The sequence below is a fragment of the Polypterus senegalus genome, chromosome 13 (assembly GCF_016835505.1).
Source record: "Polypterus senegalus isolate Bchr_013 chromosome 13, ASM1683550v1, whole genome shotgun sequence".
In the NCBI taxonomy this organism is placed as follows: domain Eukaryota; kingdom Metazoa; phylum Chordata; class Cladistia; order Polypteriformes; family Polypteridae; genus Polypterus; species Polypterus senegalus.
The window spans coordinates 23,621,542-23,641,093 of NC_053166.1; the positions used below are offsets into that span (position 1 = coordinate 23,621,542).

The 19,552-nt window shown below is 36.8% G+C and overlaps 1 protein-coding gene across 28 annotated transcripts in view; it reads left to right on the plus strand.

Moving 5' to 3' along the window:
* Window positions 1–19,552, plus strand: part of LOC120542147 (protocadherin alpha-C2-like) — a 503,189-nt gene that overhangs the window by 297,551 nt on the left and 186,086 nt on the right. Inside the window, exon 1 of one of the 28 annotated variants that reach the window (XM_039774359.1) lies at window positions 328–2,852. The exons of 24 other annotated variants lie outside the window; for them this stretch is intronic. In XM_039774359.1, the coding sequence (XP_039630293.1) occupies window positions 492–2,852 (2,361 nt within the window). In that variant the 5' untranslated portion in view covers window positions 328–491. Of the gene's footprint in view, window positions 1–327; window positions 2,853–14,541; window positions 16,674–19,552 lie in introns of those variants that run through there. 3 more of the 28 variants (XM_039774349.1, XM_039774365.1, XM_039774362.1) reach the window with 3 other exon arrangements.

Below are 19,552 nucleotides of genomic sequence, written 5' to 3' on the forward strand. Positions count from 1 at the left end.
CAACATTACTAGCAAGTTGTGAAGGAAGAAAACAAGTATCCAAAGAAACGTCATGCAGAAAAAAAAATTGTAATCTGTACAGATATTTGGACAGGAATTTAAATCCTGAATTCTTCTTCTTCGTATTATTATTATTATTGATGTTGTTTGTAATGACTTTATGAATAGACTCAATTCTATTCAGTAAATATGGTAGAATAGGTTATTGCAGTGCCTCATTTTAACACACGGTGTCACTGCCATCCAGCTTTACAACAATTTGATGCAACTAAAAAAAAAATGATTAAGCCCTTCCCTCATTTTCGGTCAATATCTTTCAGAAATCTGTTCCAGAAAACAACATAGGATATGGTTTGCTTTTAGTGGATAACTGGACAAGCTTTATTGTATGAGAAGTTTCACAACATTCGGCAGATTGAGGATTTACGTGGCGTGAATGACTGAATCAGAAAACTGTTCTTTTGTTTTTTTTTTTTAATATCCTAACAAGGATGGGATTGCGTGGCTTCAATCAGACGGCGCTTTTTTCGGCACTCGTTTTCTTCTTTTGGAAATACTCATTTGCCTATCTTCGCTATTCTGTTCCGGAGGAGTCAGCATCAGGGACGATTATCGGGAACATTATAAAGGATTTGGGACTGGATGTGAAAAATATTGAAGGCCGAGGTTTCCGCGTCATTTGTGGACTGAAAGAGCAGTTGCTGCAGGTAAATCATAAAACCGGAGTCCTTTTTGTAAATGAAATCATCGACAGAGAAATGTTATGCGATAGGGATAAACCTTGTTTCTTAAACGTTAAGATTATAATTGAAAATCCTTTGGAAATACATCAAGCTGAAATTGAAATTACAGATATAAACGATAATTCGCCGGCCTTTAACGGCAAGAACAAAAGCCTGGAGATTTCAGAATCCACTCCAGTCGGCTCACGATTCACGTTAGAGGGGGCCGTTGATCCCGATTTTGGGGTGAATTCCTTAAAATCCTATCAGCTGAGTCAAAACGACCATTTCATTCTTCAGGTAAAAGAAGGCAGTAAAAGAAGTAAAATCCCAGTTTTAGTTTTACAGAAATCATTAGACAGAGAATTGAAGCCGAAGTATAATCTTTTGTTAACGGCCTATGATGGAGGGAACCCTCCACGTTCTGCAATCATGAATATTACAGTAATGGTCGCAGATATTAATGATAATGCTCCACTTTTTACCGAGGAAATGTACTCTGTAACACTGGAGGAAAATGTTCCTGTAGGGACACTTGTTATACAGATAAACGCTTCAGATTTGGACGGAGGCACGAATGGTGAGATATTTTACTCTTTTGAGGAATCTGATCAAAATATAGTAGAGGAATTGTTTGAGTTGGATGCTTATACTGGTGAAATAAGAGTTAAAGGTGTGATAGATTTCGAGGAGAAAGAACTTTATGAGATTGAAGTAAAAGCTACAGATAGAGGATTTATACCAATGAGTAGTCAGTGCACTGTGTTAATTAAAATTAAAGACATGAACGATAACGCACCGGTCATAGAAATAACATCACTTACTAGTTCTGTTACAGAAGATGTGAAACCAGGTACAGTAGTCGGTCTAATCAGTATTACGGATTTGGATTCTGGTGTAAATTCTAAAATAGCATGTTTCTGCTCTAATAACTTGCCTTTTGAGTTGAAGCAGTCATTTCAAGAAAATCTGTTTTCTTTGGTAACAAAATCCTATTTGGACCGGGAGTCTGCACCTCAGTATAACATAACAATTACAGCGAAGGATTTCGGGACTCCTTCTTTGTCATCTCAAAAAACTGTTGTTGTTAACGCTTTGGATGTAAATGATAACAAACCTCGATTTTTACAAAATCCTTATGTTTTCTATATCGTGGAAAATAACACTCCCGGAGCCTCGATTGTGTCAGTTAGTGCAGTAGATGAGGACACGAATGAGAATGCTCTTATCACTTACTATCTGCAGGAAAGTGAAGCAGTGGACAAGTCCGTGGTGCCTTTTCTGAGTATCAATTCTAATAATGGACAAGTGTTTAGTTTCACAACCTTTAACTTCGAAGAACTAAAAAGTTTCACTTTTATGGTTGTTGCTAAAGACTCCGGAGTGCCGTCACTCAGCAGCAATGTGACTGTTAACGTTTTTATTTTGGATGAAAATGACAATCCCCCAGTGGTCGTGTTTCCTTTGACACTGAATGGAACGGCAGTTGTGCAAGAGACTATTCCAAGAAACGTAAAAGCGGGCTATTTAGTCACAAGGATCCGAGCCTATGATGCCGATGTCGGATATAACGCCTGGCTTTCTTTTTCTCTGGAGGAGGCTACTGATTCCTCACTTTTTATTGTAGGACGACATACCGGAGATGTTAGGACTCGTCGAGCAATAACCGAGTCTGATGCCACAGTACAGAAGATCGCTATATTGGTTAAAGACAGCGGAAGCGTTTCTTTCTCTGCTTCTGCAACAGTAATCGTGACGGCTGCTGAAAATACGGAAGCGCATGCGTTGTCTGAAGTTAATTATAGCCCCAGAGATGAACAAGACAATAATATGACATTTTACTTGATTATCCTTTTGAGCTCTGTATCCTGTTTATTCATCTTTACTATCGTCGCTTTGATTGCTTTCCAATGTCACAGAGCACATCGCAATTTTTTACATAAAAACTATTTGGGTGACGTCAACTACGCAGAAGTGAGTGACTCGCTTTTTCATAGCCATCAGTATCAGACTGCGGAAAAACGATTTGTTTTTGTCGAACCAGGAATGAATAAAGATTCGGTGGTGGACTTGGGGAGCAATGCAAACACTCTCGTATTTCCTGATGGTGGAGTTAAAATTGCACAAATGGTAAGTGATCTTTCTTTCAAAATGAACTTTAAATATATTTATTTTTTTAACATTTTTTTGAATTTATTAATTAAAATTTTATAAGACTAGGTTCAAGTCAACCCCCACCCACGAGAAGGAGAGCTACACCAACATAGTGATACTTTAATAGTAGAAAAAATAAGTGAATAAATAAATAGAATGAAAAGGTGAAAAGAATCCGCTTCCTCAATTTAAATGCTTATTCTCAAATGTTATTGATTAGATCCTGCCATTTTTTTAAAAAGTTTTGCACAGATCCTCCAGTTTTTGTCTGTCCTTCTGCACTTTAAGCCTGTCTAGAAGTACACCAAAGAGCTGTTTAGTGTATTAGAAGAGATTGTGACACCCAGGCTTTCTGAATCTTTCTGCTCGATAGATGATTTTAAGTTAAATGATTGTATGCTTTGTGCACATGGAGCTAAAGTGAATTATGTGCATTGCTGCCTTCCATTCCTTTTCCAAAATATTGAGTGAGAGATCCTTTTCTCAATGTACTCTGGGATCTCTGTTGTTTAATGATTTCCTTCTTCCTTGTCTTCTTCGTTGTTGGAATTTATTCCTGCTCTGCTTTATTTACAAATCCCAGCTAGGATCAAAGCTATTGTTGTGTTCAGTTGCACTGTTGGATTTTGTAATTCATGGCAGCTTAATTACTTTTGATAAAGTATTTAAAAAAAAAAAAAACATTTAGTGTTGTGAGGACACATTCACTACTAATTTGGCATAGCCATGCCTTTACTATTAGCACTATCAGAAGTTGTTCTTTTTTTCTTCCTTTTTTTAAATGAATTGCTACTGTATGCAACAATTAACTGTTTGAGAAATGAGACTAATTAAATGAATGACTTTCTCAATAAGATTAGACATGAATTGACACTGATTCTTTTCTTGGAACATGTCACTCACTGCACCACCTTTGAAACCACTTCTGCAGCAGACAGACTGAAGCTCCTTAGGCCTGACCCTGAATCTCAGTAAAACAGCAGAAATTGCTTTCAACTTCAGGAAAGTCATGCCAAGCCACCTGGTTCCACCTTTCTGTTAATGACTCGACAGGAGCACAACATTTCTGGGAGTGCCAATAACAAATAATCACTTCTGGCCCCAGCACACTTTCTGTTTAGTCCTCAGCGGACAGACGTGATGGCACTTCCTACTACACATGAGAAATGCTCACCTCCCCTCTTTCTATCTCATCACTATATAGAGGAAGCATAAACAGTGTGTTGACCACCTGAGTCTCTGTCTTGTATACAGATAGTATTGCTTCAGACCAGATTGTCCTAGAGAAAATCAGTGTGCATCTTTTCCTTCCATAGAGAAAGTCTACAGGAGTTACTGCCAAAGCAGGTCTACTAGCATTATCAAGGAGACCACAGTCATGCAGAAGTTTTATCCCACAAGCCTATAGCCCCTTACATACTGATCAGTCTGTTAATACAGTGCAATACAAAGAAACACTTATCTGTGCAATAGAGGGCTCAGTCTCTTGTTTACTTTTGTTTTTCTAAAAGTTCTTCTTGTTAATTCTGGTTATTTCTTTACTCTTAAATAGGCAAAGTGACATAATTTTCCTTTGCTGTGCACTGCTATGTGTAGTTTCAAATGAAAAATAAACTAAACCTTGAAAATCATAAGTTCAACATAGAACATCTAATAGTTATCATTTTATGTGATACCTGCTCATTTTGTGTGACTATGCTGATAGCTTTTTTGTCGTAAGTCTATTAACCTCTTAACGCGCACACGTACCGGTCCCGGGACATAACAGCGTTTTAAAAAAGTTACAGTAATGTGTGCATGCCCATCTGCCATGCATCTCGACACCCTACCCATCAAATGAAACTTCAAAGTCTCGTCTTTCCGATGATATAAACCATTTTGACACACGACAACCAGAGCACTGACACTAAAGCCTTTTTTACAGAGAAGTACATACTTTTAAGAGTTGACTGTCCATACCTTTGAAGACCCCCTGCAAGTCAAACATCAATATTTCCGAGCAGTATTGATCCCATTGTGTCCGTAAGGCTCCAGCGAATATAATCCAGTAAAACAATTTAGGTCCAAAACACACGATATATTCTCAAAGGGACAAAAACTCCAGAAAACGTTTCATAACTTGAGACCACCTACGTAATTTTTTTTCATTTATATTGCTCATATCAGGCGTAATTTGTTTCTGTCGACGATAACCATGCTACCGCATGAAACACGGAAGTGTTAGCTTCTGATCGACACCTAAGTTGGCCAATTACGACAGGTCTGGTGTTGACTGGCACCTCGTATAGCCAACGAGTGTCACAGACAGCTTGGAGGATGACGTATAGCTCCAAACCCTGGTAGAATCTACCAGTTTGATTGGACACTGTGACTGACACTCAAAACTTACAGCCAATGAGCAGCCAAGCATTTTGATATGTAACTTGCCATACTAACTTGTAAACAAAACGATCGGAGCTGCGTGAAGGTGGCATTTGTGCCAGTCTGCAGAGTTGGTGCGTGGTTGTTTATTGTGATTTCGCCAAGTTTTTCGCATTTTAAATATGAATAAAAGTAGAAGTTTAAACGTAAATAAACGCTCGATTAAATAATAGATGCATGTACGCGTTGCGAAAGTATTCAACCGGCCCAGGAGACGTCTAATGGCAGAGAGCGACATGTGCCACGCCCTTGTGCTTTCTGCTTGCTAGTGATTGCTGCCATCAAGTGGCACATGGAAAAACGCTGAGCTGTGTTGTAACAGTTTGTAAAAGAAATGTATATAGTTTGTGTGCATTTTATAAAAAAAGTAAAAATAAAAATATAAATATATTTTTGGCCCATAACTTGTATTGACTATTTTACATAGAAATGTGTATTTTTATTGTTTTATTATGGAACATGAATTTCCATAACTAATAGAGTGACACTGTGTGTAGATATAGATTCCTTTAGGTGTAAGCTTTCAGTAGAGCCCTCATTGATATCTGTGGGTTGAAGCATTCAAAAGTTATTACACTTTTTCCATACGTTCCAAAATGTGGATAATGGTCCCTCTAAAAAGCCCCTGGGCATGCCCACATAAAAACTGGTGTAAAAAATGTCATTTTTACAGGTATTCTTTTCAAATTTGAAATGTGAGTAGTCAACAAGTTATTCTGTTGGTACATAGTGTGTTTCTGTCCCCACCTACCTACTGCAGCTTTATTTTCCTTTATTTTCATAAAAAAACTTAGGCGAGAACAAAAAAATTCGTTTTTTTTGTGAGTTCTAATGTGCATAACTTTTGATCAGTCACACCTACAGTGATTCTGACTACTAAGGGTGAAACTAGAGAATGTTACCTTTACAAAGAGACCAAACATGTGTTTATACTCCAGATAGTTCAATAACAGCAATGATTCTAATTTGGAGAGGTCGAATTACAAGCGATTTAGCAAAAATGACCCCGCTTGATAAATTTTTTTACATTTTTTAACTGAACTTTTAACATTGGTCATTTTTAGTGGATTTTAAACCATAAGAAATTTTTAAAGCACAATTTAGGCAGTTCAACTTTCTGTAGCTTCACTGTTGTTTTAGATTACTTACTTTGCTGGTTCTTTGCTGTTAGTATGACTGGAAAATCCCAAGGCAGTGGCTAATCAGCATTGTTTTTGGTTTTTTTTTAAACGCAATGTAAGATAAACATTTTTGTGCCTAAATATAATATTTAAAATAGCATTGTCTTCTATATTACATCACCTAATGAAGAATGTTCATGTTAAGGGGTCAAGTTTAGACACCCAATATCTCTAAACAAAGGGGGCATTATTGTAAATCTCAAAATAGGATTTTTTTTATGATTTTCTGTTATGGATTATTTTTATTTTCTGTACACTACTGTAATTAAAATTAGGTTTTGATGTTTCATCAAGTTGTATGACAACTGTACAACACTGCTAGGAACTTTTAAATGGAGTTTAGAAATGGGTGTGGAACTGTTCATAGTAATTATGCTGTTTATTTCAATCTGCTGCTGGATTTTCTTCATTTTTGAAAAAAACAAAACAGCATAGTTTGAGTTTGTATGTTTATGCAACTAATGGTTGTTTAACATGATGTCATTTTTTGGAAATCTACATTTCCTTCTTCTTCTGTCTTCAAACTACTACTAAGTGCTATGTAGTATTTGTCACAAGTTACTCATTCATCTCTCATCACTTTTCACTTGTCACTCATTGCTTCCCACCCATCATACATCAGTAGCGACATTATTCATAATTAATTAATTAATTAGATTAGATTTTGCTTCTAAGAATATTTAATATATATATATATATATATATATTTTTCATTTCTAGGTACACTATGTTTAAGTTCAGTTTCAAATACTTTGATCAATCACTCTGGCTTAGAATTTATAGAAATTAGCTCCACTGATGAGGAATGACATGTCCATTCATTTGGTTTATATGCGGACATTCCATCTTTCTGGCAACCAAGGGAGCAAAACACAAAATATACCATCCTGTAGTGAGTGGTTACTAGATATGGAAAATGACAGTTTTGAAACTACAGTACATGAGCAATTTCAATGAGTTGCTAAGTATTATCAATATGTAAATGCACGTTCATGTAGCTTGCTTTCTTTCTTTCTTACGAAAAGTCGTTTATGTAGATATATATTATTATGTTTAACATATCTGATGTATTTGTCTTTGATACTTAATATATGGCATCCAAAATGAGCAATACACATCTCCAATGAAAACCGAGCAATTATAAGTTATTAAATGTCCTACAACCTTCATTTTAAAGAAATGCTTTATGAATTGCTTCTAAGATGTCTGACATGATGTTTGGTAGCATTTTAGTTTTAACTCTTGAAAAGACTCATGTTGAAATGCATTGCTTCATCATCACTTTAGTACTCTTTGTATAAATATACTACATGCATTAGTAGAAGTAGAATATTTACAGGCAGATTTTCTCAATTTAAACTTCATAATTCTTTCTATCACGATAAACATACTAAACCTAGGCAAATGATTTTAAAATCATATGGAGCTCAAGTGAATTCTCTGCATTGCTACCTTCCACTCCTTTTCTGAGATGTTGAGTGACAGATCCTTTTCCTATTGTCCTTTTGGATCTTTTAAAGGGAGGGACTATAAAATTCCCCAGCTTTTTAACAAAGTTTCTAATTTGAAGGTAGTGAAAGAAATGTGTTGCTGGAAAGTTACATTTGGAGTGTAATTGTTTGTAGGATGTGAAGACATTGTCTCTGTACAAATCTCTAAGTGATTTTATCCCAAACTTTTAGTTTTAACCTTAAAATGCTTGCAATGATTTTTTTCTTGTGAGGAGTACATCATGATGTTTATATAGTGAGTCAGAAACCTCATAACAAATGAAGAACATTTTGAGAAATGCTTTGAGAAGTTCATTGGATGCAAGTTTTGAAGACAGAAAACTGTCACGTATGCTCCAGCCCATCACTGGAAACACTCACTCTCTCTCACTCTCTCTCTCACACACACACACACACACACACACACACACAAACACACACACAAACCTGCACAGAGCCAATTTAAATCAAAAAGCCTTACACGCGCAAAGTGAACATGCATTTAGACAATGATTTTACTTTGGCATAACAATGTCCTCAACTGAAACACCCATTTTAAATGGGTTAATTTAAAAATTGTGACTTTTAAATCTATTTGTCAAACTTTGAGTTTTGCTAGCTGTTGAGGATAGGAATTATTTATGTGTTACCAATAAAATGTAATATCTTCAAGCTATCTTATATACATTTCCAGATCTGATTTATTTAGTGCCTTTCCTTGTTCGTTTTGATGTACAGCAGGACACAAGTCTTTTACAAATCATATTTACTCTCACGCCCACACTAATTTATAACAAGCAGACTTAAAGTCACCAAATAGCAAGAGTACATAATTGTTTGTTTTATGGAGAAACGTGTAGGCTAGAAATCTCAATTGAATTTCTTCCAGCTATTTGACAACATCGCTGACCATCAAGTCAATGTTCTTGCTCATTAGTCGTGTTAAATTGCCATGAAACACTACAAAGAATTGATTAGTAAATCTTCCACTTGCTTTAATGGATTATTTATTTGTTTATTAAAATTGTATATATATTCTGTTTAATCAATGCATTCTATTTAAGTCTTGAGCATTTTTTTTTTTTACTTAAAATGATATTCAGGCATAAAGTCTTCAAATTAAAAGCAGCAGAGTGGTTATTCAGAGTGATAATATCAGGAAGCCATTTTTGTTTCACAAAAAGAACAAACCTCATTAAGTTTACACAAATAAATGTTATTTATTGAGAATCATAACAGGCAATGTAAATAACATCAATAGATGATAATTGATTTGTAAAATATTAAAGGGATACTGATTTAAAGTGACTCTTACTGCTTACACTAACACTGACCAAGCTCAGGTTTTCTTGATGTCTGTATCCTGCTAAGTGGCCTACTATACATACAATATTTTTCATTTAACCAAGTATGAGGGGCCTTTTCAAAACCCAAAGAAACATTTCTTTTATGCAAAGAATGTTCCCGGGCAGCACAGTGGCGCAGTGGGTAGCGTTGCTGCCTTGCAGTTAGGAGTTTGCGTGTTCTCCCTGTGTCTGCGTGGGTTTCCTCCGGGTACTCCAGTTTTCTCCTACAGTCCAATGACATGCAGATTACATGCATTGGTGATCCTAAATTGTCCCTGGTGTGTGCTTGGTCTGTGTGTGTGTCCTGTGGTGGGCTGGCGCCCTGTCCGGGGTTTGTTTCCTGCCTTGTGCCCTGTGTTGGCTGGGATTGGCTCCAGCAGACCCTTGTGACCTTGTAGTTAGGATAGAGCAGGTTGGATAATGAATGGATGGATGAATGAATGTTCCCCAGAATTACATAGTTCCTTGTCAAGCAGTTGTTCACAGAGGAACCACACAACCCACTAAAGTACCTTTTTTGAACAATTATTGTTAAGAGCATATCTGTTATTTCACTGTTTGGATGTAAAATTTACATTAGAGATTCATTTATTATGTTTTTGACACATGGCTATAATTTTTTACTTTATCTGTTTTGTTCTTTACTCACATTAATGGATTTTAAAGTGCTTGCTTATTGATTCACACTTTAAAATTATGCATGGTTTTTGCCATTGTTCACATTTGCTGATTGTATTTAATTTTATTTATTTTAATTTTTATTTTATCTTGGCATATCTATTAAAAGTACCACTACGTCTCATAAAAATGTATCAATCTGATAAAATATTTCCCAAAACTTATGATAGTAATGTGACTAGTTTTCAATGGTTCATTGTTTACCACACACAGAATATTACCTGATGATTACATAACATATGAGAGTGTATGATGTCAAAACTTACAGTTTAAAGGTTTGAGCACAAAACACAATGTTGTTCCAGGTTCACAATTTCCTTTTGCCACATTCGTATGCGTGAATCGCCTCAAAAACATAAGAAGATAAATGTCCAAGATGACTTGTTTTATTTTGTTTTGAAATTCTAGCTTTACTCAACGTCAGAATAGTAAAGAAAGCTCATCACAACTTTAGAATTGTGTTTTCTTTGAAGAAACTCAATTTCTGGCTACATCCATACTAGTATGTTTTTTATTTAGAAATTGTGTTTGAAAAGAAAATGGAAAAGATGTTGCAAGAGAGCGGACCCTGCGATCAAGCGGGACACAACGCCAGGATGAAGAAGAAGTGTTTGAAAAGAAAATGGTATCTGTTCATATTGATTTTTTACATTGTTAACAAAAGTAACTCATCTTTGTTCACCATTTTGGAAAATGGTTTTCTTCCATGAAAAGTGGACTTAACAGGGAATGAGGCATTGCACAGGCTGTGATTAGAGAAGGCCTGCTTAATAACTACAAACAAATCCAAGTGCAATTGGAGTCTGTGTTTGAGAATTCTTCATTTTCACCTGTCCACATTATAGCACTGAGCCAGTGATTTCAAAAGATTATGGATATGGAGAGCTTTTTCTGAAGGTTCCATTTTCAGGGGTGAACAAAACTAAAGTAGTGCGGATGAAAGATGAAAATGGAGACCAGCATTTGTCTTTTTAAACAGAAAATAATGGCATGGACCTAATGTTAGTGTCGTTAAACAAATTTCAACACCATGCATGTCTTCATGCACTGACTGGAAATTTCTTAAGAAATAACTGATTCTCATTGACAAGTGATTCATGTTACTCAGTGAACATTTCTCATAGAGCTACATTACATTTCTGCAGATGTGGTAACTTTACTTTAGCAGTGGCAGCCTTGCTTCATTTTTGGGGTTTAATATTCAATTATGGGATGGCATACATTTATAATTTTTTAGTATTGCCATTAATTTATGCAGAATATTGTAGCTTTCATTTATTTAAATATAACCATTCTGAGACAACAACAAATGTAGGAAAATGCTTTTCTATTATTAAACATTATTCAAGCAAAACTGTTTTTATAGTGCTATCTGATCTTATGAGTCTCAGATGCTTACTAATTTAGACCACTAATGATAAATGAAATGTTTGTGTCCTCAGAGACCAAATACTTAAACATAAATGACAGCACTTTGCACCTGATCTTTGTACTTCAAGTGTAACATAAGGAAACAAACCCTTATGGACAAGCTTTAACCATACAGTATAACTTTGGGAAATGGGCAATGTTTAAATGAACTGTTTCTCTGAAGAAAAATGTTTTAGATTCTGTTTTTGCAACATTAATGTTGGTGTGTGTTCAGTTAGGTCCATAAATATTTGGACAGAGACAACTTTTTTCTCATGTTGGTTCTGTACATTACCCCAATGAATTTTAAATGAAACTCAGATGCAGTTGAAGTGCAGACTCAGCTTTAATTCAGTGGGTTGAACAAAACGATTGCATAAAAATGTGAGGCAACTAAAGTATTTTTTTAACATAATCCCTTCATTTCAGGGGCTCAAAAGTAATTGGACAAATGAAATAACTGGAAATAAAATGTTCATTTCTAATACTTGGTTAAAAACCCTTTGCTGGCAATGCCAGCCTGACGTCTTGAACTAATGGACATCACCAGATGCTGGGTTTCCTCTTTTTAATGCTCTGCCAGGCCTTTACTGCAGCGGCTTTACTTTCAGTTGCTGTTTGTTTGTCGGCCTTTCTGTCTGAAGTTTAGTCTTCAACAAGTGAAATGCCTGCTCAATTGGGTTAAGATCAGCTGACTGACTTGGCCTTTCAAGAATTTTCCACTTCTTTGCTTTAATAAACTCCTGGGTTGCTTTGGCTGTATGTTTTGGGTCATTGTCCATCTGTATCATGAAACGCCGGCCAATCAATCTGATGTCATTTAGCTGGATTTGAGCAGACAGTACGTCTCTGAACACCTCAGAATTCATTTGGCTGCTTCTGTCCTGCGTCACATCATCAATAAACACTAATGTCCCAGTGCCACTGGCAGCCATGCACGCCCAAGCCATCACACTGCCCGACTCCACCGTGTTTTACAGATGATGTGGTATGCTTTGGATAATGAGCTGTTCCACGCCATCTCCATACTTTTTTCTTGCCATCATTCTGGTAGAGGTTGATCTTGGTTTCATCTGTCCAAATAATGTTTTTCCAGAACTGTGCTGGCTTTTTTAGATGTTCTTTAGCAAAGTCCAATCTAGCCTTTCTATTCTTGAGGCTTATGAGTGGCTTGCACCTTGCAGTGCACCCTCTGTATTTACTTTCATGCAGTCTTCTCTTTATGGTAGACTTGGATATCGATACGCCGACCAAGCCCTGGAGAGTGTAATTCACTTGGCTGGCTGTTGTGAAGGGGTTTCTCTTCACCACGCAAATGATTCTGCGATCATCCACCACTGTTGTCTTCCGTGGACGTCCAGGTCGTTTGTGTTGCTGAGTTCACCAGTGCTTGCTTTCTTTCTCAGGATGTACCAAACTGTAGATTTTGCCACTCGTAATATTGTAGCAATTTCTCAGGTGGGTTTTTTCTGTTTTCGCAGCTTAAGGGCGGCTTCTTTCATCTGCATGGAGAGCTCCTTTGACCGCATGTTGTCTGTTCACAGCAAAATCTTCCACATGCAAGCACCACACCTCAAATCAACTCCAGGCCTTTTATCTGCTTATTTGATAAGGACATAAAGACGGACTTGAACACACCTGCCTATGAAATAGCCTTTGAATCAATTTGTCCAATTTCTTAAAAATGCTTTAGTTGCCTCACATTTTTATGCAATTGTTTTATTCACCCCTCAAAAGTAGCTGATATAAAGGAGATTGTCATTAGCCACTAAAACGCACTATTTATATAACCAAAAAAGGCACACAAAATACAAAGTAAAATAATAATTTAATTCAGAGTGCATATTATTGCAGTGTTAACTGGTGTTTTTTTTCCACTCATTGTTTAATCATGAAACTCTTCTCCCTCTAGCTGGATCTCTTCTATGACAGATTATTTTTAAAAATAGCCTTTATATTTTAAATTATCTATATATTATTTGAAAACTCAGTAGTAAAGTATAGTCAATGGCAAGAGATGATTTTCATCAAAGGAAAGACTAATATATTTTTGACATTTAAGCTTGGCAGACATTAATTGTCTTCTTATTGTTTTAAATGAAAATCTACAGTTGCAAACAATTAGAAGCAGGATGAAGAACCATACAGTTCCTCAAATCATATAGGATATATAATTAGTACACTATCGACCATGCATTATGCACATCAAACTAACAATATCATCATATCTTTGTCTTCATGCATTTAATTTTTGAATCATCATATGTCAATATAATGTACAGCCTGGTACCAGACTTTTACATCTATTTAAAAGGTCAGTGGGCACAACTAACTAACCAACCCTGTATGGCATGAATGTTGTCACAGGACATACAAACCCACATAACAATATACTCTCAAATCTCGCCATTTTAGCAGTGCCAATTAACATTACTAGCAAGTTCTGAAGGAGGAAAACAAGTATCCAAAGAAACGTCAGGCAGGATAAAAACTACTTTGACTGGAATTTAAATCCAGAATTATTCTTCTTCGTACTATTATTATTATTATTATTATTATTATTGATGTTGTTTGTAATGACTTTATGAAAACGCATAGTTCTATTCAGTAAATATGGCAAAAAAGGTAATTGCAGTGCCTCATTTTAACACACGGTGTCACTGCCTTCCAGCTTTACAACAATTTGATGCAACTAAAAAAAATGATTAAGCCCTTCCCTCATTTTCCGTCAATATCTTTCAGAAATCTGTTCAAGAAAACAACATACGATATTTTTTGCTTTTAATAGCTAACTGGACAAGCTTTACTATATGAGAATTTTCACTACATTCGGCAGAGTGCGGATTTATGTGGCGTGAATGACTGAGGATCAGAAAACTGATTTTTTTTTTAAATATCCTAACAATGAGGGGATTGCGTGGCTTCAGACAGACGGCGCTTTTTTCGGCACTCGTTTTCTGCTTCTTGAAATACTCATTTGCCTATCTTCGCTATTCTGTTCCGGAGGAGTCAGCATCAGGGACGATTATCGGGAACATTATAAAGGATTTGGGACTGGATATTAAAAATATTGAAGGCCGAGGTTTCCGCGTCATTTGTGGACTGAAAGAGCAGTTGCTGCAGGTAAATCACAAAACCGGAGCCCTTATTGTAAATGAAATCATCGACAGAGAAATGTTATGCGATAGGGATAAACCTTGTTTCTTAAACGTTAAGATTATAATTGAAAATCCTTTGGAAATACATCAAGCTGAAATTGAAATTACAGATATAAACGATAATTCGCCGGCCTTTAACGGCAAGAACAAAAGCCTGGAAATTTCAGAATCCACTCCAGTCGGCTCACGATTCACGTTAGAGGGGGCCGTTGATCCCGATTTTGGGGTGAATTCCTTAAAATCCTATCAGCTGAGTCAAAACGACCATTTCATTCTTCAGGTAAAAGAAGGCAGTAAAAGAAATAAAATCCCAGTTTTAGTTTTACAGAAATTATTAGACAGAGAATTGAAGCCAAAGTATAATCTTTTGTTAACGGCCTATGATGGAGGGAACCCTCCACGTTCTGGAATCATGAATATTACAGTAATGGTGGGGGATTTTAATGATAATGCTCCACTTTTTACCGAGGAAATGTACTCTGTAACACTGGAGGAAAATGTTCCTGTAGGGACACTTGTCATACAGATAAACGCTTCAGATTTGGACGGAGGCACTAATGGTGAGATCTTTTACTCTTTTGAGGAATCTGATCAAAATATAGTAGAGGAATTGTTTGAGTTGGATGCTTATACTGGTGAAATAAGAGTTAAAGGTGTGATTGACTTCGAGGAGAAAGAACTTTATGAAATTGAAGTAAAAGCTACAGATAGAGGATTTATACCAATGAGTAGTCAGTGCACTGTGTTAATTAAAATTAAAGACATGAACGATAACGCACCGGTCATAGAAATAACATCACTTACGAGTTCTGTTACAGAAGATGTGAAACCAGGTACAGTAGTCGGTCTAATCAGTATTACGGATTTGGATTCTGGTGTAAACTCTAAAATAGCATGTGCCTGCTCTAATAACTTGCCTTTTGAGTTGAAGCAGTCATTTCAAGAAAATTTGTTTTCTTTGGTAACAAAATCACATTTGGACCGGGAGTCTGCACCTCAATATAACATAACAATTACTGCGAAGGATTTCGGGGCTCCTTCTTTGTCATCTCAAAAAACTGTTGTTGTTAACGTGTTGGATGTAAATGATAACAATCCTCGATTTTTACAAAATCCTTATGTTTTCTATATCATGGAAAATAACACTCCCGGAGCCTCGATTTTGTCAGTTAGTGCAGTAGATGAGGACACGAATGAGAATGCTCTTATCATTTACTATCTGCGGGAAAGTGAAGCTGTGGAGAAATCCGTGGTGCCTTTTCTGAGTATCAATTCTAATAATGGACAAGTGTTTAGTTTTACTAGTTTTGACTTCGAGGAAATGAAAAGTTTTACATTCATGGTTGTAGCTAAAGACTCCGGAATGCCTTCGCTCAGCAGCAATGTGACTGTTAACGTTTTTATTTTGGATGAAAATGACAATCCCCCAGTGGTCGTGTTTCCTTTGACCCTGAATGGAACGGCAGTTGTGCAAGAGACTATTCCAAGAAACGTAAAAGCGGGCTATTTAGTCACAAGGATCCGAGCCTATGATGCCGATGTTGGATTTAACGCCTGGCTTTCCTTTTCTCTGGAGGAGCCTACCGATTCCTCACTTTTTAGTGTGGGGCGGCATACCGGAGACGTTAGGACTCGTCGTACAATAACTGAGTCTGATGTCACAGTACAGAAGATCACTATATTGGTTAAAGACAGCGGAAGCGTTTCTTTCTCTGCTTCAGCAACAGTAATCGTGACTGCTGCTGAAAATACGGAAGCGCATGCGTTGTCTGAAGTTAAATATAGCCCCAGAGAAGATGAACAAGACAATAATATGACATTTTACTTGATTATCCTTTTGAGCTCTGTGTCCTGTTTATTCATCTTTACTATCATCGCTTTGATTGCTTTCCAATGTCACAGAGCACATCGCAATTTTTTACATAAAAACTATTTAGGTGACGTCAACTACGCAGAAGTGAGTGGCTCTCTTTTTCATAGCCATCAGTATCAGACTGCGGAAAAACGATTTGTGTTTGTCGAACCAGGAATGAATAAAGATTCGGTGGTGGACTTGGGGAGCAATGCAAACACTCTCGTATTTTCTGATGGCAGAGTTAAAATTGCAGAAATGGTAAGTGATCGTTATGAAATGTTGAACTTTTAATGTTTTCTTCTTTGTCGTCTTGTTCTTTATTATTTTTTGTTTATACTGTACCTTTTTTATAAATCCCTACAATTGTAACTCTTTCTGAGATATATATATATATATATATATATATATATATATATATATATATATATATATATATATATATATATATATATATCTACTCAGCAAAAAAAGAAACGTCCTCTGACTTTCAACTGTTTTTACTTTCAGTTAACTTAATGTGTAAATATTTGTATGAACACTAAAAGAGTCAACACCATAAGACATAAACTAAAAATGTTTCACAATGTGTCCCTGAATGAAGGGAGGCTCAAAATCAAAAGTACCAGTCAGTATCTGGTGTGGCCACCAGCTGCTTGAAGTACTGCAGTGCATCTCCTCCTCATGGACTGGACCAGATTTGTCAGTTCTTGCTGTGAGATGTTACCCCACTCTTCCACCAAGGCACCTGCAAGTTCCTGGACATTTCTGGGGGGAATGGCCCTAGCCCTCACCATGCGATCAAACAGGTCCCAGACGTGCTCAATTCCTTCGACGATAAACACGAATCCGTCCATCACCCCTGCTGAGACAAAACCGTGACTCATCAGTGAAAAGCACTTTTTGCCACTCCTGTCTGGTCCAGCGAAGGTGGGTTTGTGCCCATAGGCGGCGTTGTTGCTGGTGATGTCTGGTAAGGACCTGCCTTACAACAGGCCTACAAGCCCTCAGTCCAGCCTCTCTCAGCCTATTGCGGACAGTCTGAGCATTCATGGAGGGATTGTGTGTTCCTGGTGTGACTCGGGCAGTTGTTGTGGCCATCCTGTACCTGTCACGCAGGTGGGATATTCGGATGTACCGATCCTGTGCAGGTGTTGTTACACGTGGTCGTCCACTGCGAGGATGATGAGCTGTCCTTCCTGTCTCCCTGTAGCGCTGTCTTAGGCGTCTCACAGTGCGGACATGGCAATTTATTGCCCTAGCCACATCAGCAGTCCTCATGCCTCCCTGCAGCATGCCTAATGCACGCTCACGCAGATGAGCAGGGACCCTGGGCATCTTTCTTTGGGTGTTTTTCACAGTCGGTAGACAAATCTCTTTAGTGTCGAGCCTTTTTAGAACTGTGACCTTAAATGCCTACTTTCTGTAAGCTGTTAAGGTCTTAACGACCATTCCACAGATGCATGTTAATTAATTGATTATGGTTAATTGAACATGCATGGAAAACATTGTTTAAACCCTTTACAATGAAGATCTGTAAAGTTATTTGGATTTTTAAAACATTATTGTTGAAATACACAGTCCTGAAAAGGGACGTTTCTTTTTGCTGAGTATATATATATATATATATATATATATATATATATATATATATATATATATATATATATATATGATGTAATATCATTTAGTGCTTTGCGAACACATCCACTATTTTTTTGACACCATTAAAAGCTGACTTTTAGCACTATCAGAAGATGTTCTTTTACTCTTCCTCTTGTTAAATAATAAATTGCTACAGTATGTACGACAGGTAATTGTAACATGTTAGGAATAAAATGGTTGACTTTTTTAAAAAAGATAAGATAATAGACAGCGATTCTTTGTTGGGACATGCCACTCACAAAACAACCTTCAATGTCAGTCCTGCAGCAAACAGACTGAAGCTCCTGAGGCCTGACCCTGAATGTCAATAAAGTCCAGGTGATCAATGACAAGTACACAAAACCCATGCCGCCCATCTTCCCCTCTCTATCAATGATTTCAGAAGAGCACAGCATTGCTAGGGGGTGCAAATAACAAAAAAATCTCTTCTCGACCCAACACACCTTCTCCTTAGTCCAGAAAGCACAGAAGTGATTGACCTTTCAGCCACGCATTAGAAGGACTTGCTTATATAGACAGCGTATTGATCACCTGACTGTCTGTCTTGTCGGACTGTTTCACCTCAGACTAGATTTCCCCGTAGAAAGTCGTCAGCATAGCTGAGAAAATCATTGCAGTGTCTATCCCTCCTATATAGGAACTCTACATCAAACTCTACCAAAACAGGTCCTTCAAAATTACCAACGAGACCACACTCATGTAAAAGTTTTATCCCATAAGCCTTTAGACCTGTATATAGTGATCAATCTGGTAATACTTTGGTGGTCTGTTAATACAAATGTTACAATAAGGTGGGGGTTCTCTTGCCTCATGTTGTTGTTACTTGTTATTATTAATATATGTTGTCTCTTTATTATAAAACATCATTGGGCTGGTGACAAACTTTAGCTTTGCTGTGCACTGCTGGGTTTGTAGTTTCAAATCAAATAACCTAAACTTTGAACTTTGAAAATCGCCAGTTTAGCGTAGAGCATCTAACCTTACATTAATTTCCTGCCATACCTACTCATTTTGTTTGGCTATGCTAGTAGCTTTTTTGTTGTGAGTCTGTTCAATTTACTTTTATTAATTTAACGGAGCTTTTAACATTGCACATTTTTTTTTTCAATAAGCTGTTTCAGTGGACTTTAAAAAAGGAGGAATTTTATAATATTTGTAAATCTCACTAGATACATTCCGAGTTGGTCCAGTTTCACAGTTGTTTTGGATTACTTGTCTTGCTGTTTCTTTGATAACAATATGATTAGAAAATGTCAAGGTAGTTACTAATCAATGTGGATTTTTAATGTAAGTAAAGAAAATATTTGTGTTGTCGTTTGAAAAACATTCTCTTACCTTACTTATCAATGCAGAATTTTCTTGTTATAGCAGGGGTCCTCAATCACAGTCCTGGAGGGTCGCGGTGGCTGCAGGTTTTTGCTCCAACCCAGTTACTTAATTAGAAGCACTTATTGCTCAAGTAACACTTCAGTTGT